Genomic DNA, 21,317 nt, shown 5'->3' with positions numbered 1-21,317 from the left:
GTTCATGGCTGGCATTGTCCACTTCCCGCCGTTTCATTGACAAGGCTGCCTCTAAAGTTCGGACCGAGAATGCGACATGGCAATCCATCATCTGCCTTGTTTACCCGCCCTCTATTCGGCAGGTCTCGGTTGCTTCCAGCCGTCCATGCTATCGAGGATGCCGGGCAGGCGGCCAGAACACCAGGTTTCCCGCCCTCCCCCCACGGATTCAATCACGGTTCATCCAAATTTGGACTCTAAAACCAGGGGCTGGAAATAATATGGGGTAAAAGAAACCCGGGACCAGCACCCGACTGCGTTTTGTTCCCGTGTCTCGCAACCATGCCTCCCGCGAGCTTGTCAGCGGTGTTCTGGCATGTCATTGCGGTCGCACCACGGTCCGTGGGGGTAAGCTGCCCACGTTCCACGTGCCCGTTAACCCTGATTTAACTTTCAGCTGCCGGGGTGGAAGTGGGGTGGGGGTACCTCTCCTCCGTCTGGCTGACTCTGACAGCGCTTGGGCATTGCCAGGCCCTCGAGGACCGTTGCCAAGATCGGGCCGTTTTCATCTTCATCGACTCTTCACCTCTCGTTGCCAGTTAGTGTTAACTATTTGCGTTGTTGTTTTCTCGTCAGGATCTCAGTTTCTAGTTGCGTTCGATCGCGGGCAACCCTCTTCCTCTCTCCTCAAAGCTTTCTCACCAAGATGAACCAATTTTGGCCTCTTTCCCACCTCGCGTTTACTCTCTGAGCAAAGCCATTGCCCTCTCTTAAAACGGAATTGATCCTTTTAGGTTACGCGAACTTCGATCCCGCCCCAACAGATTTGAGACATATGTACAGGAACACTTCGATCCGTCACCGTCGATTTATGTACTCGTCATCGTACCACTGCTCGCGAGACTTACAGCAGTTCCTCTAACCTCGGACGAGCCGATAGGAGAACAGAGCAACAAAAGTGCGACTCTCTGCCCTCAGACTCGACAATCACCAATCGCGTTGGGCCAACTGTTCCTTGCCACGCGACGGGGATGTGCTCACGGCCGCAAGCCCGAAATCACACACAACACAGAGGGAACGTCAAATCCACGGTGGTGGTGGCTAGCTGGGAATACCAACACGTCATGCCTGAGAGACGAAGCGGTTTCAGTGTCGAACACCGCTGAGTAGACCCCACACTTCGTACACCAAGCCCCGCCGTGGCGTTGCTGGTTTATTCGTGTTCCAGCACTGTCGGCAACTCAACATGGCAACTCAGCATGCCTAAGGACTCGGGAGGTGAGCCCTAGGGTGGTAAGGACCTACCGTTCTAGGGAAGAAGGGTTTCCTACTGTTCTCACGTCAGTGTAAGTTCCAGAGATGTAGAACTTCATGGTGCTTTGGTGTTCCGCGAAATGTCCCGCCCTCCTTGCCTCTTTATCCGTTTCTTCCAGCTATAAACTTCAAGTCTAAACCATTGTACTTTTGTGGTGGTACTTGTCGATGCTCATCGCGGCTGTGTTCTCGCCAGTAAAGAATCGTGTGCCATGACAATCCTACCACTCCACATTCCATCTCACGGGTGAGTTACGACAGACAGATCTATCTCGGGGGCTCACAGATTGTACTCGTGGCTGTGAAACAGTGCTCATCATTAAGGCCCGGGTATCCAACATGATACTTGTCCCCCGATCGAAGGATCACATCCATCAAGTAGAGCAAGCAATCAGGATGAGAAGAGTCTTGAATTGTTAAGGGATCACAGTCAGCCCCGCATTCTGCTGTCTATCTACCAAGGTACTGGCGACCCCTGAACCGGGCTTGGTGGAAAATGCCAAGCCAAGCAACTCAGGGGTTTGTTTATCCAGCCCCCTAAACATGACGAGACAACAAAAAGAGTGAAGTTTGTTTACCCTGCCTGCCCATCCACGACACGCCAGACAGCAGCAGTCCCACATCCAAGCAACCTGGCATTACTGAACCTAATGGCTCACCAAGTTCTTGAACCTATTACCATCGAGTCAGCACGCATGCACATAAACCTAGGAAAAAAGTCAAATCAAAAGAGGGAACTCACTTGTTGATGACCCTCTCAATACCATCACAGCCCATCTTCAGCACGTCCATACGAGGGCCGTACGAGAAGCGTACAAAGTGATGGCAGGGGCTGTCGAAGAGATCACGGCGGCGGGCCGGGTTAAGATCAAAGAAAATACCGGGCACCACAATGACCTTCTCGTTGAGGCAGGCCTGGAAGAAGTTGAGGCCGTCCGAGATGGGGCCGGGCAGGCCCTCGAGGTTGAGCCACAGGTAGAAGGTGGAGTCGGGGACGTGGCGGATGACGAAGCCCATGCTGCGCAGGCGGCCGACCACGTAGTCGCGCTTGTGCCGGAAGTGCGTCTGCAGCGCCACCATCTCCGTCTTGACCAGCGACGGCTCCAGCATGGGAACCGCCGCCTCCTGGAAGGGCACGTTGGTGCCGCCGTCGAGGTACGAGCCGCACGAGCCGATGCTGCGGGTTTCGTTGGTTAGTACATGCACTACACCGTTGATGGGAATTAGGGTTGGAAGGGGGCGCGGGGGGACTAACGCCTTGATGAACTCCTTGGGGCCAATGATCCAAGCGACACGCCAGCCGGGAAGGCGGAAGCGCTTGGTCAGGCCGTCGATGATCAGCACGTCGTCCTCGTCGACATCGATGACGTTTTCCTTTACATTCTGTCAGTTTCAATACCAACAAAACTAGAAACCTCAAAACTCACGGCAGCGCTGATGGTAGACCCATCACAGTTGCTGGTGTAGTTGTAGCCCGAGTAGAACTCGTCGCTCACAAAGGTGGCACGCTCCCGGCAGATGTCCTGGATCTCGGCCAGCTCCGGGTTCTGGACGACGCGGCCGGTCGGGTTCCTCGGGTTCGACGTGAGAATGACGCCAGTGCCGCGGGAGATTTCCTCGGCAATCTTCTCGGGGTGGATGTGGTAACCGTCTTCCTCGGACAGGGGGACGGGGATGGCGGCGAACTAAGAAATGTCAGTATGGGGCTCCGGCTCATGGGCGGTGGTAAGCCATACGTTCTTGAACAGCGAGAGCATCTCGTTGTACGCTGTTTCTCATGATTAGCCGGCCGTCACCAAGCACTGGGGTAAAGGATGCGTACCCGTGTAGTCGGGAATGAAGAAGCCAACATAGGCGTTGTTCAAGACGGCAGCGATACGGATGAGACCAGCACGACCACCGGGCACGATGGCGACGTTCTCCCAAGTGTACTGGCTCGGCTTGCCCTTGCGGTGCATCTCGTTGTACAGACGAGCAACGGCCTCCCTCAGGGGCTTGATGCCCGCAGTTGGACCATACTCGCGGCTGGCGGCGCTGATGTCGATGTGGGTAGGACGGGGGAAGCAGCCGTCAATGTCATCCTCGACCTAGGTCTTTGTTAGAATACGCCATCCCACGCCGTCCAGCGTATGCATGTTTGTGTGTATGTTTGTTACATACCTCGGGGGCACCCTCTGCAAACTGTTGTTAGTCCTGCTGTGAAGGCTCAAGGGGGGAAGTGGACATGTACATACGGCCCAGGTTGGCCCACTTTTCAGGCTCCTCGAGGAAGCCAAACTCGGCAGCTCGCTCGGTACACCATACTACACCGGTAGACGCCCTAGTCGCGTCTAGACCGGCATGGGGCAGATGGCTATTGGGTAAAGTCAGTCAGTGTTGAGTGTTGAAGAGAGAAGAGGCGAAATTGGCATACCCTTCATGGGCAGCTCTGAATTGCCGATGGATTTTACTGCTGGCCTCTAAAAGCGACGGTTAGTGAGTGGTGCGAAATGTGACAAAGTTGTTTAAAATGGTTTATTATGTCCATACCGTTCAGGCCTGGCTCCCCAATAGAGAAACGGCGCGCGGGTCTGGGAACACCAGTGTTGCGGTTGATGCTGAACTTGCGGTTCGCAAACGCCTCGGCGGCGCTGGCCATGATGGGCAGAGAGTGGCAGGAAGGACCTGGTGTACTGCAATGTAGGGGCGTTGGATGTTGTTGCTAATCAACAAGAGTTAAATTAAATGAGGGGAACGATAAAAGATGCTGGTTCTTAAAGAGGAAAAAGAAAAACCAGTGAGGGGAATACGATTTGGGATTGCAGACGGCGTCACCAACCCAGGGAAGCAAAGCTGAGGGAGGCAGTGGCGGCACGGAAATACGCGCAGGTTCAGCTTGGGCATTGGATGTTTCTGTTTGTGTACAGTGTGTAGGCGCCTCACCGCAACTGCAAATCGACCCAACAAAAAAGAAGCTCTGTCGCGATCCTGCCCAATGCCATCGGCGAGTTCTCTCACCCCTCGCACCCCTCCAGAGTGCCCCGCGCGCTCCCGTCTCACCGCAATGGCCTCCCCGTCGCGTTTCAATGCAGTTCATGCAGCTCGGGGGGAACATGTCAAGGCGAGTGGCTAGGAGCAACTAGGATCACCGCGGCGCTGCACCCTCGTTCGGACAAGAGCTTGCAAATGTGTGGAATCACCAGAACTCGGTGTGCAACCTGGGTAAGCTCACTTTTGAGACATGTAATCGTCGGCGGGAATTGGGCTTATGGATTCTGGTACTCTGGTCCCCGATACGAACAGCATCACTAAGGAGCCAGCAGCGACCCGAGTCTAGGCTCTCTCAGGTTGTAATGTAACTTGGGTCGAGACTGCTCAACAAGAGAGGAAGCCGCGTTTCAAGCAATGCCATCCTATCGATCACCAACCCCGCTGTTGGGCTCCAGATAGCGGGGCAGAGGGGCTCCGGGGCGAGGCAGGTGGGGCCAGGCAGTTGAGAAACCCCCCGGCCGGCAGCGGCACCCGGCTCCCCTGCCAAGAAGCGGAAGCTGCAGGTCATCTCATCGGGTCCTCGATTTTCCAACTTTCCTGGACCCCAAGTCCCGCCTTGGACATCTGTCACCTCGTAGGGCTGTTGTTACACGAGGCTTTCTATAAAAGATGCTGCATCCCTGGCCCTGGATTCCCTCTGGGTTTCTGTTGTGGCTTCCCTACCCTTTTGCTGACCTTCACAAAACCGCGAATACCTAACCTAGGTAGCTAGCTGTCTACAAAAAGAGTAGAACAGTAGGAGCCAGGCATCACATCGCTTCGCTCCGGAGCGCCTTGCTGGATGCCTTCAAGGTCGTCGGCAACAACGATTGTGGGTGAAGAGGGTCAACTGCAGGTCGAAAAGGTCGTCTATTCGGTCTGCTGTTCATGCGGAACCACCGTCTGTCAAGGCCTTCTTGAGGGCTTCGAGAAGGGGGCAATGCTGGCCATCGCGTGGTCTCCCCTGTTGGCCCGTGGGCACATTTCGGTATTGGATGTGGTACATCGCGATGCGCCTAACTAATTGGGATCCCCCACGCTCAGCCATGTCCCAGAGATTTGGATCCAACATTGGCGAGGTTAATCGGAGTCCTTGTGTTCACCCAATTGCTGGATCCCCGTGATATGCAAGACATGGTTTGGCAGTGCTAAGCACCGCCACAACCTTAACCGCCAATCATGGCCGCATAGCGGGGCCATACCCAATGGGCAAACAACCCGAACTCCAAGCGCAGACACTCCGACGAAAGCTTCGACTATATTTGTAGGCACGAAAAAAAAATCAAAAAGCCTGTTTTTATTTTTTATTTTGCTCGGTTACTCATATTTGACTTATTCTGCTCGGTTTCCTTTACTTCTTTCTCTTTTCTTGATTTCTTGCTCCACTTCCGAGTTTTGCCCCTTTTGGTTAGAGTGTGCCACCATGCCACAGACTCACGTGGCTGTGCTTCCCGATGCGTGACTGACTGCGCCAAATGCCAATCATCGCCTTCCCCGATCAGTCTTCCTCTAAGCTCCAAGGCAAACGCTGGGCTCACTCGGGCTAGGCAGGAGGCGGCTGTTACATCTTTGCCGCTCGCAAAGAGGATGCGATGATACGATGAAAGAAATAAAATGTGAATGATAAAGGAACATTTCCTGTGCCCTTGTAGGCCTTAGCGAGATTCCACAGAACAATCAAGCACTGCTTTGTTGTTCGTTGTTCTGACTGGAATACCTCAGGCACTTAATAACCAACTTAAACTTATCAAGATCCGATCTAAAAGCCATCGAACGCACCGACCCTCCCCCGTTTGTTTTTTACTTCCCACAATCGCAACCCATCTTCTTCTTGACAACCGTTCATTGAGCAACACCTCGATTCAAATCATCGACCATGTCTCAACCACCACCCAGCAAGTCTCTATTCGGGTCCCTGAAAGATAAATTGTCGTCCAAGAAGAACCGCTCTCGTTCGCCCAGCCCAAACCCCTTCGCGACACCAACGGAGAGCTACTCCCAAGCTCCGCCATCGAGCGACACCAAATCTGGCGCCACCGATGCACCTCCGCCCTACTCGGCAGTCGCCCCGGCAGCCGCCGCGGCCGGGCCGTCGTCAACCCCCGCCATAACCGTCAACACCCCACCCCCCGCGCGCCAGGCCTCCCCCGCACCCTCCTTCGCCTCGGCCCGCTCCGACCCCAGCATCACATCGCGCGAGGACCCCTACGCCTTCCTCACCACCTTCGACATCATCTTCCTCATCGACGACAGCGGCTCCATGGCCGGCCGCTCGTGGCGCGAGGTCAAGGAAGTCATCTCGGGCATCGCGCCCGTGTGCACGTCGCACGATGCTAACGGCATCGATGTCTACTTCCTCAACGCCCGCGACACCGGCCGCCACAGCGCCGACAACCCGGCCCAGGGCTTCCGCAACATCACCACCACCAAGCAGGTCGAGGACCTCTTCAAGCGCGTGCGGCCCCAGGGCGCCACCCCGACCGGCACGCGCATCAACGCCATCCTGAAACCCTACCTGCGCGAGTACGAGCGCGCCGCCGCCCGCACCGGCAACCCGGACGACTGCGGCATCAAGCCCGTCAACATGATTGTGATTACCGATGGCGCCCCCACCGACGACCCGGAGTCGGTCATCATCAACCTCGCCCGCAAGCTCGATAACCTGGACGCCCCGCCGCATCAGCTGGGCATCCAGTTCTTCCAGGTCGGTAACGACCCCCAGGCTACCAAGGCCCTCAAGGAGCTGGATGATGGGTTGTCGGAGCAGGGCGGTGGCATCCGCGATATCGTGGATACCGTGACGTGGGCGGGGTCTGGGCATGTGCTGTCGGCGGATGCCATTCTGAAGGTGGTGCTGGGTGCGGTGGTGAAGAGGTTGGATCGGCGGCGGCTGAGTGGTGAGTCGAGGAGGAGTGCCCGTTATCTGGCGCCTTGATTTGGCGCTGTTGTTTCTTGATGGCGGGTGGATTCGGCTTTCATGGGTTGCGGTTGCATGGGAGGTTGGACGCATGGGGGCGTTGGGCGCAACGGCGGGTTGGTGCTGATGGTTGTTGTTTTGCATGTTACCCCATGCTTTTTCTGCTTTCTTTTCCACTGCTTTAGACGGAGGCTTTCAACAGTGGCGGCTCTAGAGGGCGGTTAGATTGATACCCATCAATATCCCAACACCATGAGCATTATTTAGTCTTTCCCGTTTTGGTACGACGTGATTCTTTCGAGTGTGACCAAGTGTGTTACTGACTGCATACTTTTCCAGCAGAGAACTCCCCTCTCGCCAGCGATGGATGTAGACAACAAGTGTCCAAATACATCTTTTCCCATGACTTGAACTCACTATAACACCTCCTTCAACAGCACTCACATCACCGTCCGCACCGAACAAGCGACTTGTTTGAAGAGAATGGTATCATAAAAACTCATCATCCTACCCCCCCTTTCCGAACCGCCGCCCATACAATGCTAAAAACCATACACCAGAACCTGTACTGTAATGTACAACCATGTGGGGAGGGACCGCACATCACGCCCCCTCAAAAACCCTACAAATAATCTCAAAGCCTCTGCTCCGTAACACCTGTTCCGTTCCTCTGTTTCGAACACCCCCCACCCCCCAACCCCCGCCCGGCTTTGTCTATCCCCCGTCCCCTCTCCCCTGGGCATAAATAAATAAAACACCAGCAAAACAAACAGATCGTCCGAAGACCAGACAGAAACACCCACACCCCTAGTGACACACACATAAACAAAACACACACACACCGTCGGCTAGGCATAACAGTACCAGCTCAGCAAACAGCTCACGCAAAGCTGTCCTCCGCCGGCCACCGGCCACTCCTATCCGCCGCCACCGCCACCTTCTTCTCATTCACATCCCTCCCACTCTCCGACTGGTGTTGATCGGATCCCCTCCTCTTAACAAGCCCCTTCTCCACCATCGCAGCGAGCACCATATCCTCCTCACCACCACCACCAACAGCACTCTTCACCCCCAACACCAACCCATCCAGCCTCCTCACCCTCCCACACCGCTTCCGCACCATGGTCTCATACAACCGCCTCCTCACGCGCGTATCCATATCCAGCCGCGCACAGTACCGCGCATCCCTCTCGGCGTCCTGATCCCCCAGCACAAACAACCCCTCACCCCCTTCGCCATCCACACCCTCATCCTTCTCGCCGTCCGCCCCCCTCCGCTGGTGCACAACCACCTGCACAGGCGCATAAAACCCCTGCGTGAGCGGGTTATCCCTCAGATCCACCGCAGCGAGGCAGGCCATGCCGGCGAGGGTGCCGATGACGCGCGCGGGGTCGGCGAGGCGGTTGCCGACGGCAAAGAGGCGCTTGAGGCGGGGCACGGCGCGCAGCGGGGCGAGGTCGGCGAGGGCGTTCATGTTGAGGTTGAGGACGCGCAGGTTGGGCAGGAGGAGGCCGACGTCGGCGGGGAGGGCGGACAGACCGCAGTTGGCGAGCTCGAGGAGTTGGAGGTTGAGCAGGTCGATGCGGGGGGCGAAGGATTCGAGCAGGTTGCCGGAGAGGTACAGCTTGCGGACTTCGTACGCGCGGGAGAGCAGGTGGGCGAGGTCCAGTGGGGCGGTGCCGTGTTGCTCGCGCAGGGAGAGGGAATCGATGCGGCGGGCGCGGGAGAAGCCGGATATGTGGACTAATGCGTTGCGGTCTGCGTGGAGCAGGCGCAGATGCGGGAGGGCGCGGACGTTGAGCGTGGTGAGGTTGTTGTCGTCCAGGCGGAGGTACCGAAGGGCGGTCATGGGTTGGTCGGCGTCGACCGAGAAAGAGGTGAGCTGGTTGGAGTCGAGGTTGAGGGAGCTGAGGGAAGGAAGCTGGTCAATGTTGGTGATGTGGCTGATCTGGTTGCTCTTCAGATCGAGATCGGTGAGCTGGTGCAGCGTGTTGCCGTCAAAGTCCACCTGCTCGATGAGGTTCCCTCGCACGCGGAGAGTCTGCAGCCCCTTGTGGAACTTGATGCCGTCTAGGCTGGTGATTTGGTTGTTGTCCGCCCGCAAACTGCGCAGGTGGATAAGGTTCTTGAAAACCGAAAGGCTAGTAAGCGAGTTGTTCGAGACGTCAATGTATTGCAAGTTCATCAGATGGTTCCACGCCGTGAGACTTGACAGCTGGTTGTCTGTTATCCGCAGATGCAGGATCGACGAGGGGATCCCGCCAAGATTCCTAATCATGTTCTTGGAGACATCGAGACTCTCGAGCTGCCCACAGTACTGGTCAAGCGCTTGCAGTGCGCTGAGTCGCTTCTCGCGCAGCTCAAGCTCTCGCATGTCTTCCCAGTACGGCTCGAAGGGTTCTACCTCGGCAAGCTTATCAACCAGCTCGCGCATGGCCATTGACATGATCCGCTTCGATTTATCGCCCGTAACAAGGCGGTGGCCATCAACCACATAACTGGCTTCGAGAGGCAGCGTCTCTTCCGCACGATGCATCCCAAAATCCGGAAGCGGGCTGAGAGAAAATGTGCCCACGTATTGGCTGATTATGGGGGCGGCGTCGACACCAGCGGCCGGGCAAGCGGGAGCCCTTCCCGGAGTTGCGACCAGGATACTGAGGCTGCCATGCCCTTCGCTGTCGTCACGGTTGGCCAGGCTGTAGTCCCCGAGGACGCTGAGTTCCATGCCCGAAACCGCCTCATGGTCCCGGTCGTTGCCCACAGTAGAATCCTCATCTCGTTCATCGATCCTGGACACCGGGCGTGCCATTAGGGATTTACCCCGGAAGGAAAGATGGCGCGCCGGGCCGCGCGATGTGCTGCGTGACCTGGCCGACCGGCTGGTCGTTTTTTGAATCGACACTATCCTCCGGCCCCTAGCCGGTTGGTCGCGGCTGTCGGTCGCCTGATCGAGCATGTTATCCCCTGACCTCCTATCATTGATGCCAGCCACGTCCTGGATCACAGATGCGACGGGAGACGAGAAACTGATGGTAAGTCGCTTGGTCTCTACCCGGTCTTCGTTGACACTGATTTCATGCTCGACGAACTCTTCGGTGCCGCCTGGATTCGGGTATTGGTTGGCTAGCGACGCGGCAGCTGCGTCAAGGGCGGCCCTTGTAAGTGAACCCACTCTATGCGGCTTCGTCGGGCTGATCTGCGCGGTGCTAGGAACACGATCTTGGAGCGCCTCTTCCTTCTTTCTGGTTAGGAGAAGGTTCTGCATTTCCCTCGTCACGTCGACAGATAGGTCTGGGATGTCGGCAAACGGGTCATCCTCGCTGATGTCAGACTGTATGAAACTCTCTTTTGACTCCGCCGATCCCTTCCTTTTGACCCACATGTTGCGTTGCCTGTCCAGAATCATGTTCCCAACCTGATCCGGAATCAAGTGACAGACGCTCTCCGGCATGATTGTTTTTCTTGCCTCGGATCCTCTCGACGAACCCGATGACACGGTTGGAAAGGAAACCCCGGTGCTCTGGGTATTGAAGCGCGCTGAGCCTTGAGTGGGCATGGCATCGTCGGGGCCATTGACAGAATGTTGCTCTTGCCAATCGGGATTCCGGGAGATGCGGATGTTGGGGGGGTGGCTAACAAAATCAGAATGATGCTCGGATGCTTGGCTTTGGCTGTTGGCCCATTCCGCGGTCGCTTGCTCCCTTGTGACTTCGGCGAGCCGAGTAGAACGCACTGATGACGGCATCAGGTCACCCATGTCGCTAGCTTCCTCATACTTCTTGAGCTGCTCGGCAAGGACCGGGTCTTCTTGCTTCGTGGACATGCGCGTGAGTGGAGGACGTCCCTCGCGACTGGGAGGACGGGAGAATGGTTCTTGAGTCGACTCCTCAAAGGATCCGTCGAGTTCTGGCGAGGGCTGGCCTTTCTCTTCGTCAGATTCTTCGACGCTAGCAAGGCCGCTCGGCAAGCCGGCCTTGCTGCGGATCATGGCCATGATTTTGTTTGCTTCATTGATGAAGTCCTCGGTCTTGATAGATGGCTTTCGGTGTGTCTCGACCGTGGCACCCATCGGATGGGCGAGCGGAGGCTGCGAATGCCTGCTTGAACGCCCAGGCGATCTCTCCATTTGGGAAAGGGGCTGGCGCTCCCGCTGGACCGAAGACCTTTGGTTTGGTGTCGGCGTCCGGGGCCGTATCGATTGGCGGCCGTCGAAGCCCGCCGCGTCATGCTGGCTGCTGCTGTGGGCGTCTTCCCTGAACCGGCCCAGGGCCGATCGCCCCTGATGGTGTGACAGTTGGGCGGAGTCGGCCACTGAGTTGAACTCTTCGGTCCCATATGAGACGTCCGATCTGTGCAAGGTCCTCCGCCGCTTCGGAGTAGGATCCTTCGAGGGCGATGTGCGGGGCCGCTTGAATTCCGGACCAGACAAGTCTCTCCGACCCCCGGGTGGAGAGAGGTCGAAATAGGCGGGAAACGAAGCCCTGCCTGAGCGTCGCGTCGGGTGGGAGGTCGTAGACTTTCGCCGCCGGTCCACCACGAGCTCCGGTGTCTCAAACGGCGAAGAGTCGTGGGTGAGGTCGAAAATGGGTGGGTGGGTTGGAAGGATAGAGTCTTCGTCCGGGTCGCGGTTCTCCTTGTCCCCGTCCAGGCCAGTGGCGTCGTGGGTCATATGGGAGAACTCATCGTTGAATTCATACCCATCAAGTTCTCCGGCGCCAAACCTGTTGGCATAGGCAGAAGAATGATCGTCGCCATTGTGGGAGGCCGGAAGGAGCAACCTTGATGGGCTCTCCCCCTGTAGCCGACTCTCGTCTACGGCTATTGAGAAGGAATTATCTCCTGCTTGGTCGTGCATCTGGCTCAGGCGCCTCAGGAGGGTTTGGTTGGTGAAGGTATCGTAAGGCTGGAAGAGCTTGAGGGGACTGTCAGGGCTGAGATGCACGGGTACCCGCCGCTTCTCTGGGCTCGGATCTGGGGCCCGTGGGAAGTCTGGGCTATCGGCGGGGATATGCTGGGACGTGTCCCATTGTTCGACCCTCACACTCGGAAACTGCTTCGGCGTGCTCGCTTGCAGGGACTCTTCTGGATTCAGCTCGGAGCTGTCGTTGAGAGCGGAACTCAGTACGTGGTTGCGAAACGACCCTTCCCCAGACCGACCACCTCTTTGGAAGTTGACGAATCCCTCTAATCTAAAATGGTCTTGTGCAATCCGGCTTTGGGTCGTGCCGCCGTTGGCATCACCCGTGACGATCATTTGGTTCCGTCGCAACATCTCGAGCCGCTTGCGGAGCTCATCGGGAGGCAGGTCGGCGGGACTGAAAGTCGTCGCGCCGTCGCTAGCTTGGCGCCTCTCCAGAATAATGGGACTGAAGTCTTCGTTGCGTATGTCGCTCCGGCCACTGACCTTCCGCGACTCGCCTTCGGCCGACAATGCCGTCTGGTTGATGTTGGATGTGTGATGCGAACACCCCTCCTGGTGGGTATCAAGCCCGGATTCCCTCCTTGCATCGGCGCGCTCATCGGTGTGTCTGGGTAGCGCCGGTAGGGGCTCGTGATTTAGCGGCCACTGGGACGAATCGTGGTGTCCCTCGTCCACATGTATCTCCACTGTCGATGGATCGCGGTGGTAGTGGTAGGGCGGAGGACTGGATGGGACCGCAACATCCAAGTGCGAGTCGTGTTCTTGGTAAGAGGACTCCGTCCGCCCGTTTTGTGACGGGCCTGACATTGCTAGCGGAGGCTTGAACATATTCTCCAACCCTGTGCCTGCAGACGTAAACAAATCTTTTTGTTCCCCATACGACAAGTCCCCATACACAAGACGCCGCTTCCACTCGGGTGTCTCGCCTCCCTGTCCCTTAGACTGCGAGGCGTTTAGCGATTTACGCAGAAAGCTCTTGCGAACGACGGAGTTAGTAGTCGAGGCTGAAGCGGAGCGGCATGCATGGCAATCGCGGCCGTTGGGACTCAGCTCCTGTGAGAGTTTGGATGGGGTGCGACGGAGGGCAGCCAGTCGCTCATTAATGCTTCGTTCGCCGAGGATATTCCCACTGGCATTACTGGTGTTACCGGTGTTACTGCCGGCCTTGTTGCTGGTGCCGCTGTTGATGTTACTGCCGCTCCCACCGAGGACGGCGTTTTGGAATTTCCTGGCGTGGGGACTCAGACGCGGAATCCTACTCGGCGTCTGTGGTTTTGGCAGTTTTGGGTCGGGGGAGGGAGCAGCTTCGGCAAAGGACGCGTCGGCGGATCCAGGCTGCGACACCCAGTCCTCCGACAAGGAGTCCAACCAGGCGTGCCCCATGGTGGTGGCGCGGGGTGGATATCGATGTGGGTGTATGTGTGTGGATGTGTGGATGCGTGGATGTGTGTCTGTATGCGGAGGTGATGCTGGTGTTAGGCCGTCATGGAGTCGTGGGATCCTGGGATAGAACGGTGCCTGTTGTTTGGCGAATTATGATTGAATGCACTGTTTGGCGGGGTTGTCGGATTGTCGGATTGTCAGGTTTTGGGCCTGTCACGGCATTCTGCAGAGCGGCAGGGCTGCAAAAGATAACTGTACCCCTGATTGCCGTCGCAAAGCCACTTGAATGCGGCGATGGATAAGAAAGGAGATGGTACTGCACCAGTCAAGACACTACCCGAAAGGAATGCGGGTTTAGGTTAGTTATCGACATGTCAGGGCAGTCGAGATTGGTCAATCTCAAAGCTCAGTCAATTGGGGGCATCCAATCCGCGTTTTGGGGGTAAACACGAGCGGATCCTTTGATTGGCGAGTGCTTTTCCTTGTTCTTATTCCCCCAGCAACCGGCCGAGCATTGACCCCGCCAGTTGAAAGAGCTTGCAGGTCATCTCAGCTGACTGCGCGAGGCCAGTTTAATTGAAGCAGCGCGTCTCAAGCGCGTCTTGCTCCACTCTTGTTGGGGGGGCCCAGGGCAACCTGCAGCCACCCACCCTGGCCTTCCCACAACGCTAACAGATGTGGGAGAAGAGGGAACAAACAGATCCGTGCGACAAGCATCCAACATCCTTGAATCTACCTAGGTACCTATGTAATATCAACAACCTCACAATTCCGCAAAGCGACAAACTCCGAACCTACGCCAAGCAAAATATCCAATGTACTCAATAAGCCCAACATTACAACCATGAAACGCCGTTTTGGAACTGCAGACCTGGAATGGCTGCACCCCGATAACTTCTGCGACGAACCGATTTACTGCGAACCCCCCCATAACCCCGACGAAATCCTCTACCACGGCTCCGACGATGAGGCATACAGCAGTTCTACCGAGCGCCGTCTTCGTTTCGAAACACAGGCAGAGCGCTTTCTCGAGGGGAAGACGGTATTTTTACTCTCGGCCTCCTTGCGTGGACCGTTCGACAGGGAATCCGGCTGGGTGAATCCATGGCGCTCCAAATCAACCCCTCGGGAGAAGTCGGCTCGGAGGAAAAGACTGGCAGTGTCGAGGGGAACCGTACCGCAAGTCGAATCAAGCGACCTCTTCGACTCAAGCTTTCGGCAGCCGACTCCAGAGCGCAGGCCCGCCCTCCCTGAAGTCACCTACACACAGCCGCGATATATGGATGGTGACGCTTTCCATCGAGTGTGGAAATGGCGGGATGCCGTGGTCGCTGAGAGCGATGCCCCTTCGAGCTCCATCCAACAGGTGTCGCAGCCGGAGCCTGCTTCAGCCGACTCGAGGAAAGCAACACAGCATACCTATCGGAGACAATCAGATATGATGGCCATGATTCTGAACGAGCCTGGGAGTTCTGAGCCGGACCTACCGGTTACGGCTGGCCCAATTGTTGCTCCAGGCCAGGTTAGAGCCAACCAAACCAGCTCTAGTTCTAGCCTCTCACCGCCACCAATAGACCTGCTGGAGCCAACCCAATCCTCTCCGCGTTCTGTTGGGATTCATGACGAGCTTGCCCTCCCAGACCGAAGATATTTATATCCGGCAACGGAAGGGTCGCCTTCAATCAAGGCACCAGCGGCTGGTTGGCGCTTGGAGGATGGGAACGCTACACCCAACGGTACCCTCCCGGAGGCAACTGCGTCTTCTGCCCAGGTAAAGACGCAGGCGAGCGCCCGGACGGATGGGAGCTTCCGGTACCGGCGAAAGGGCGCGAGGGGGAGAGAGTCGGCTTTGGGCAGGAGTTCGCTGCTGTATCCTCCGTCAACGCCTAGCGATACAGCAGACCGCGAGAATCCTGGTGACCGGGCATCTTCAACAAGTACGGCGGTGAAGAAAGAAGCACCGCAGCCGGATATTGCTAGGGCGCCTTTGGTCGATGCTGCAACCATCAGTCCTGATATTGTTCCAAAAGTTGAAGAGGTTCAAGAACAGGGCATACTTGAAGATGCGCCTCAAATTGGAACTTCTCAGAACTCCCTTCAATCGGCCGAAGAGGCAGCTGGTCAGAGTCCAAGTCAGGGCCAGATCAAGGATGAGGATATGACAGAAACTGCCTCGGAGATTGACGGGCCTACGCTGGTTCCTTCATCGTCGCCATCTGGCTCGGAACAGCTCAGCAGCATGCCCAGCTTCGGGCACTTTTCAGTAGAGAGGCACTCACAGGACGTTATCTCAGAAGCCGCTGGCATGCCTCGGAGGTTACTTTGGCCCAAATTGCGGCGGAGTGCTAACAGGAGCGAGTTCCTCCCTGTGTCTAAGCGAGAATCTCTCCACACTCCGGCATCGATACAGTCGGGCCTTGGGCCTGGGCGTCCCGGCTCAGTATCGTCGAATGGTTCAATTCAGACCAAGGAAAACATTCATCCACCGGAAGAAGATGAGGGTGACCAAGGACCGACAGATGATATCGAGGATTGCGTTCAAGAAGACCCCTCCGCGGTTGGTGAAGGGGCCGTAGAAGTGGAAGGCATCGACATGGAAATGGCGACAGATAGCGGAACAACAAGCGAGGATGAGGACGGGGACGAGGACGAAGATACACCCGAGACTGAGGAGCTGCAAGCCGAACCACCCGCGGAGTCCGATTCCAGAGGTGACGGAGACAAACATATGCAACCCGCCTCGTCCTGTCCGGCTCCCCAGATCCAAAGCCCCTGGGCAACCAACGATGCACCACCCCGTCCGAGGTCACATAACTCCCTACCACAACACAGCGAAGTTGGAACAGGAGGTACTGAGCCGACCTTACTCGAGTCCATCCAAAGTCCGTGGGTTAAGACGGAAGATGACGTACACGATTCCGACATCCCCACACGACTCCCCGACCCCCACCCCTCGAACCCAAAACTGCCCTTCATGGCAAGTCAAGCACTTGAACAAAAAGTATCACAAAGTCCCTGGGCACGAGGCGATTCGCAGTTACAACTGCCGGAAGCCCGGCTGTTCAACCATCTATCCTCGCCCACCAACAGTCATATACTACCAGCCATCGACCCTGTCCCTCACTCCCAGGTGCCCCACAACGAGGACATCAACATGCGCGATTCCCAATTGTATCCTCATCCCCCTTCAACTCCTGAGACAAAGCAATCAAGCCTCCCGACTCCTGATTTCACTCTCTCTGTCAAGTCGTTCAAAAACTTCATGACTCCCTCCCCACGGCCCACCAAACGACGCCGCGTCTCGACCGTGGCCGATGACCACCTACCCAGCACGCAAGCCCTCGTCGACGCAACCATCTCCAACCCATGGACCCGGCCGCCCACGGTAAAGAAACTGAAGCCAACACCAAGTCAATCACACCAACACCGACCAACCAAACGCGTCTCTTGGGCCGCCCTACCGGACGAGGCCGAACCCTCACCCTTCTTTAACCCAGACACGACAACAACCACCACCACCACCACCACCAACCCCTCCACCCCCAGCACCAACCACCCCCCCTCATCATCCTCCCAGCAACAACCCAACCCCAAGCCCCACCAAACTCCCACCCCCACCCTCCGCCCGCGCGCAACCTCCCCCCCACCCAGCATCCTCTCCACCACCAACCTCCCCGACACCGACGGAAAATTCGCCGGCCACTTCGCCGCCGTCGCCAGCAAGCGCGTGGGCGCGACGCCCCTGCTACAGCGACTCAGTGCCGCTGCGACTGTTACCGCGCTGGCTAACGCTACCCCTACTGCCGCTGCTGCGGCGGCGGCGGCGGCTACTCCTGGTGGGGGTGGTGGTCGGGGTGGTGGTCGCGGGCCGATGGTGCGGTTGCTACCGAGTGCGTCGCAGCAGGTTTGTGAGAGTCCGGGGGTGGAGGCGATGGCGGAGGCGTTTTTGAGGGCGGAGGGGGGGGTTGGGAGGGGGAGTGTTGGTGTTGGTATTGGTGCTGTGGGGGATGGAGAGTCTGGGATGGCGTTTGAAAAGGAGGGGGTTGAGGTTGATTTGGAAGGAGGGCGCATCGAAGAGGAGGGTTCACGGGGAGTTGAAGAAGGAGAGGGAGATATGTTGGGAGAGGTCGAAATGGAGACAGGTGGTGACGTGGAAAGGGAGACCCAAGAAGAGATTCGAGAGGAGACGCAAGAGATGGTGGTCGATGAAGTCAGTGCGGTGATGGAGAACTTGGATGATTTTCTCGGGGGCAACTGGGATCTCGATGCTGACCTTGCCAAAGCGAGGTCAGATCAAGCAAGGGAGAGTCGGGAACATGACAGCGACGGCCTTAGGTTGTCGGGGTTGATGGATGTTGGTGTTTGGGATTGAGAGTTGACAGCTACAGCTGTCTATGGGTTTGTTGGGTGGTTTGGTTTGGCTTGGCTTGGACCCGGTGTTTATTGTTATTATACCCTGGAAGGACAGTGATTTGAAGCATATAGGAGAGGACGTTGAAACTTTGTTTCAAAAAACACGTTCAGTTTATCTTTGTATCTGATGCAGTGCTCGCATGGGTCAGGAGAAATGACCATTCTAGATCAAGCAGGCACTTGATCATGGCGAACCGGTTTTCTGTTGATATGTTCTACGTAGTGAGGCTATACTATCTATAGGCCAGGTGAGGGTGGCTCGCCTACTCAGCGTACTTCCTCAACGGCCGAAGTGCAATCGTGGCAAAGACACTCCAACATAAACTCATTAGAACTCCGCCAAAAAGGTAGCGGTCAGTATCGTCAAACACAAGCTGTTCCAACAATACGGCTCCCCCCCCCAGCGGTAGTGAAGTCGTAGGTCATGTTGGGCAGATCCGGGAAGGGAACGGTGGGGATCAGGTGCCGCGTGGATACCAAGGACGTCAAGTTATTATTTAATTCTAACGGAGCCATGATCTTCGAACGCCCCCCTCCTTTCTACATCAGCTTTTTAAGGCGTAGGAAGGGACTAGTCGGAAACATGGGTCGTAGAAGTGATCTCTACCGTGTATTTGGCTGGTTCTGGCTCGGCAAGCCAGTGGCTATCAAACATGCCCAGGCCAGAACTCATTTGTGGGCAGCCGGGGACGCTTTCCCTGGCATTGACAGATCACGAGCCTCTCCGGCCCACGTACCAATCAATATCAACGAGTGACACTGTAACGCTAGCAGGCGGGTGATATCCCCAGCCTATTTACCCCGCTTGCTTGCGTTGATGATATGCTATATTTCGTCTAGTCTCGCATGATCGGTGGATTTGTTACGTACGAGGTACTGAATGGTCCAAGAGCGATTTTCTGGATCACGACCATCGGAGGCTGGCTGAGAAGAGCGCCGATAAGTTGTTCCCTGACTAATTCAATGGCATAGCGCTCCGGTTGTCCGCTGAAGCCCCGAATTGTGTTGTTTGCGTAACAGTGTCTTCAGCGGCTGTTGCCTCCGCGGTCACTCACCTATGAAATGCCAGATATCAACCACGACGGCACTGTCCCTTGACCCGGCAGGTCGACACGTGTTCTATTGCCGTCAATGGGAAGAAGGAGGCCTCCGAGATGAGATTGGGATTCCAGAAGAGTCGTATGAATGACGGGAGAAGGTCCCCGACACACAAGACGGCAGCCCAATCCCCCGGAGCGATCAAAGCATGCGGCTGGGAGAGTGAAAGTCAGGGGCCCGGTCGACGTCTCACAACATGGAAACCGGCACACATGGGCCGGCCATTGGCTCTCCAGGGGCTGGGCCCTTTTCGAGACAATGCCTGGGTGGGAAGACGAGCCCGAGAACCCAGCGTCGTGAACCGGACGCAGCATGCGGTGTAACCCCTGGCAAGACTGACGCTATTTCGCCAGGATACCGCGGTAAGCAGGCAAAGGTAAGCCATGTCCACGAGTGGTGTGTCTCGTCTCTGCGAGCAAGGGCGCCAAGACCGTTCCACAGCGTAGTTGTGCCGTTGCTTTCGTCTTCGTCTACATTTAGAGTGCCGGGAAATGAGGCGGGAGGCGTTGTTACACAGAGCCTCATCGGTAACGCTGATGATATCTCGCCGCGCCGGGAGACTCCGAGCTACCTGGAGCACGCGATAGGTTGAGGTACAGCATGACGGACGTGTCTCGACCATTGGGCAATGCGACCGCTGTTTTTGCTCGGGGTAGAAGGACAGCGGGGAAAGGGTATCTGCTTCGTACTTCAAGGGGTGTGATGATACCCATCAGCTTGGGTCATTCCCGAACTTCCGAGACCGTGGCGCCGGCAGCCCAACCTGTCGGTCACTTCGAATACCCCGGCGTAGACCGGACTATGTCGGGAATATGTCGACATCGAGACACGCCTTCAAAAATGCCACGGCCACTTTTATGTTTGCCCCTTGTTTTCAGCCCAAGCTTGGTTCCGGCTCCACGAGCCCGAGACAGAAGACGCGGCAGAGCACAAGCGAAGCCGCTGACGATCGAAGCGGGCACTGTGCTCCTGGAGCAAGCTCGCAACGGTGATCGATGAGGAGTGCAGATGCAGGAGGATGCGATGGAAAGCGAGGAACCAAACGGTCAAGGGTCGTGGAGAGCACGTTCTCGGCTGATTGGTTTTGAGGAGCTCGGCTCCATGATGATGATGCAGGGAAGCAGCTTCCGTGTCGTAGGGCCTCCGCATTCGGCATGAGACGAACCTCACGACGACAACAAGATCCCGTATCTCGTCAGAGCGCCGTTGCGGTTGATAGGCAGGAGCAAGGAAAGGCCATCGTGATCGAGCCATTAGCGCGCTGCAACGTGCCGTGCCGCCAAACCGGGGCAGACTCCGCCATCGGTCGAGTTGACAACCTAGACGATAACGTTAAGTGGTTGGCTTACCGTGTAAGACAAAAACCAAGATACTGTGAAGATAACGACGGGATGTAGGCTCCAAGTGTAATGAAGGTTGGCGGCGATTGACCGTTCAGATCGGCCGGTCCGACTGTTTCGTGCCACTGATCGCTTGGCAGAAGCTCGGCTCTGGCGATATCTCTTGTCGGTTGAAGCCATCCGTGTGCACAAGCTGCGGCGTCCAATGGGGGAGCTTCGTTCTGCCCAGAGAAGCCTGTCATGTTCCGGAGCAGCGCAACGTGATCTAGATGGCAGATTCCGTTGCGTAACAGCCACCAATCGATGGAGCCTCGGACTGAGTAGTGGGTCCCTCAATATCGGAGCTGCCGTCGCTATCTTTCGAGGTTCGGGTTGCAGGATGATACACCAATCTGTGCACAGTAACTAGTGTCGTGTGGTGTAGTGTATCGAGATGGCTGGCTGCACTCCGGCTGCAAGGCTTAGTTTTGGCTCGAAATATGGATCGATGGATGGTGGGCTGCATAAGTCTAGCTAAACGTTTCTCATTGTCGCGCCTATCCTGTTTTGACTGTTTTCAGCAGAGAAAATTGCAGGCGATCTGCATTATCGTCGCCGGTTCGTAAAACCAAAAGCCCTTTGAAAGACACGGGGACACGGTGAGAGGAAGAAAGAATTGATCGGACCCCGTAAAGAATTCAGCTTGGTTTCAGGCCATCAAGGTTCGCCAGGCCGTGGCCGCTCTCAGCTGACAAGAAGCTCATGATTTGCATTTTGTTGCACCTGGTCCAGTGTTAGTGTTCGAGGCGGGACCTTCCAGTTTGACTTTGCTGTGGATCTTCCCCAGGCTGCCAAGGAGCCATTCTCCAATCGCCGGGTCGAGTATCCACCACACAAACAAATGGCCACACATGGCCCCTTGCGTCAGAGCTTGCCAAGAACCCACAACCAGCAGCAGCCTGCG

At 56.6% G+C, this 21,317-nt stretch overlaps 5 protein-coding genes across 5 annotated transcripts; 2 read left to right on the top strand and 3 right to left on the bottom strand.

Annotated features, from left to right (window-relative positions):
• Positions 1-1,940: 1,940 nt before the first annotated feature.
• F5144DRAFT_499806 (pyridoxal phosphate-dependent transferase) lies at positions 1,941-3,931 on the bottom strand (the record flags this gene model as incomplete). The annotated part of the gene is made up of 10 exons (XM_066786345.1): positions 1,941-1,965; positions 2,036-2,470; positions 2,549-2,667; positions 2,721-2,978; positions 3,030-3,061; positions 3,116-3,380; positions 3,454-3,467; positions 3,528-3,646; positions 3,707-3,752; positions 3,823-3,931. 10 exons carry the CDS (start codon positions 3,929-3,931, stop codon positions 1,941-1,943), a joined length of 1,422 nt encoding a protein of 473 aa, XP_066638269.1.
• Positions 3,932-6,024: 2,093 nt separating this feature from the next.
• Positions 6,025-7,494, top strand: F5144DRAFT_400659 (uncharacterized protein). Its single transcript, XM_066784822.1, has one exon. The coding sequence runs from the start codon at positions 6,179-6,181 to the stop codon at positions 7,235-7,237; it is 1,059 nt and encodes a 352-aa protein (XP_066638268.1). The 5' UTR covers positions 6,025-6,178; the 3' UTR covers positions 7,238-7,494.
• A 423-nt stretch (positions 7,495-7,917) lies between these two features.
• Positions 7,918-13,987, bottom strand: F5144DRAFT_587313 (uncharacterized protein). Its single transcript, XM_066789835.1, has one exon. It carries the CDS (start codon positions 13,521-13,523, stop codon positions 8,100-8,102), a length of 5,424 nt encoding a protein of 1,807 aa, XP_066638267.1. The 5' UTR covers positions 13,524-13,987; the 3' UTR covers positions 7,918-8,099.
• A 128-nt stretch (positions 13,988-14,115) lies between these two features.
• Positions 14,116-18,129, top strand: F5144DRAFT_587312 (uncharacterized protein). The gene has a single exon (XM_066789834.1). It carries the CDS (start codon positions 14,368-14,370, stop codon positions 17,893-17,895), a length of 3,528 nt encoding a protein of 1,175 aa, XP_066638266.1. The 5' UTR covers positions 14,116-14,367; the 3' UTR covers positions 17,896-18,129.
• An 819-nt stretch (positions 18,130-18,948) lies between these two features.
• F5144DRAFT_400635 (uncharacterized protein) lies at positions 18,949-19,782 on the bottom strand. Its single transcript, XM_066784821.1, has one exon. It carries the CDS (start codon positions 19,654-19,656, stop codon positions 19,204-19,206), a length of 453 nt encoding a protein of 150 aa, XP_066638265.1. The 5' UTR covers positions 19,657-19,782; the 3' UTR covers positions 18,949-19,203.
• Between the last annotated feature and the right edge of the window lie 1,535 nt (positions 19,783-21,317).

Source organism: Chaetomium tenue, assembly GCF_020726465.1.
Source record: "Chaetomium tenue strain MPI-SDFR-AT-0079 chromosome Unknown F5144scaffold_8, whole genome shotgun sequence".
In the NCBI taxonomy this organism is placed as follows: Eukaryota; Fungi; Ascomycota; class Sordariomycetes; order Sordariales; family Chaetomiaceae; genus Chaetomium; species Chaetomium tenue.
The sequence above is the reverse complement of the archived record's forward strand: the minus strand, read 5'-3'. Positions and strand labels throughout refer to the sequence as shown.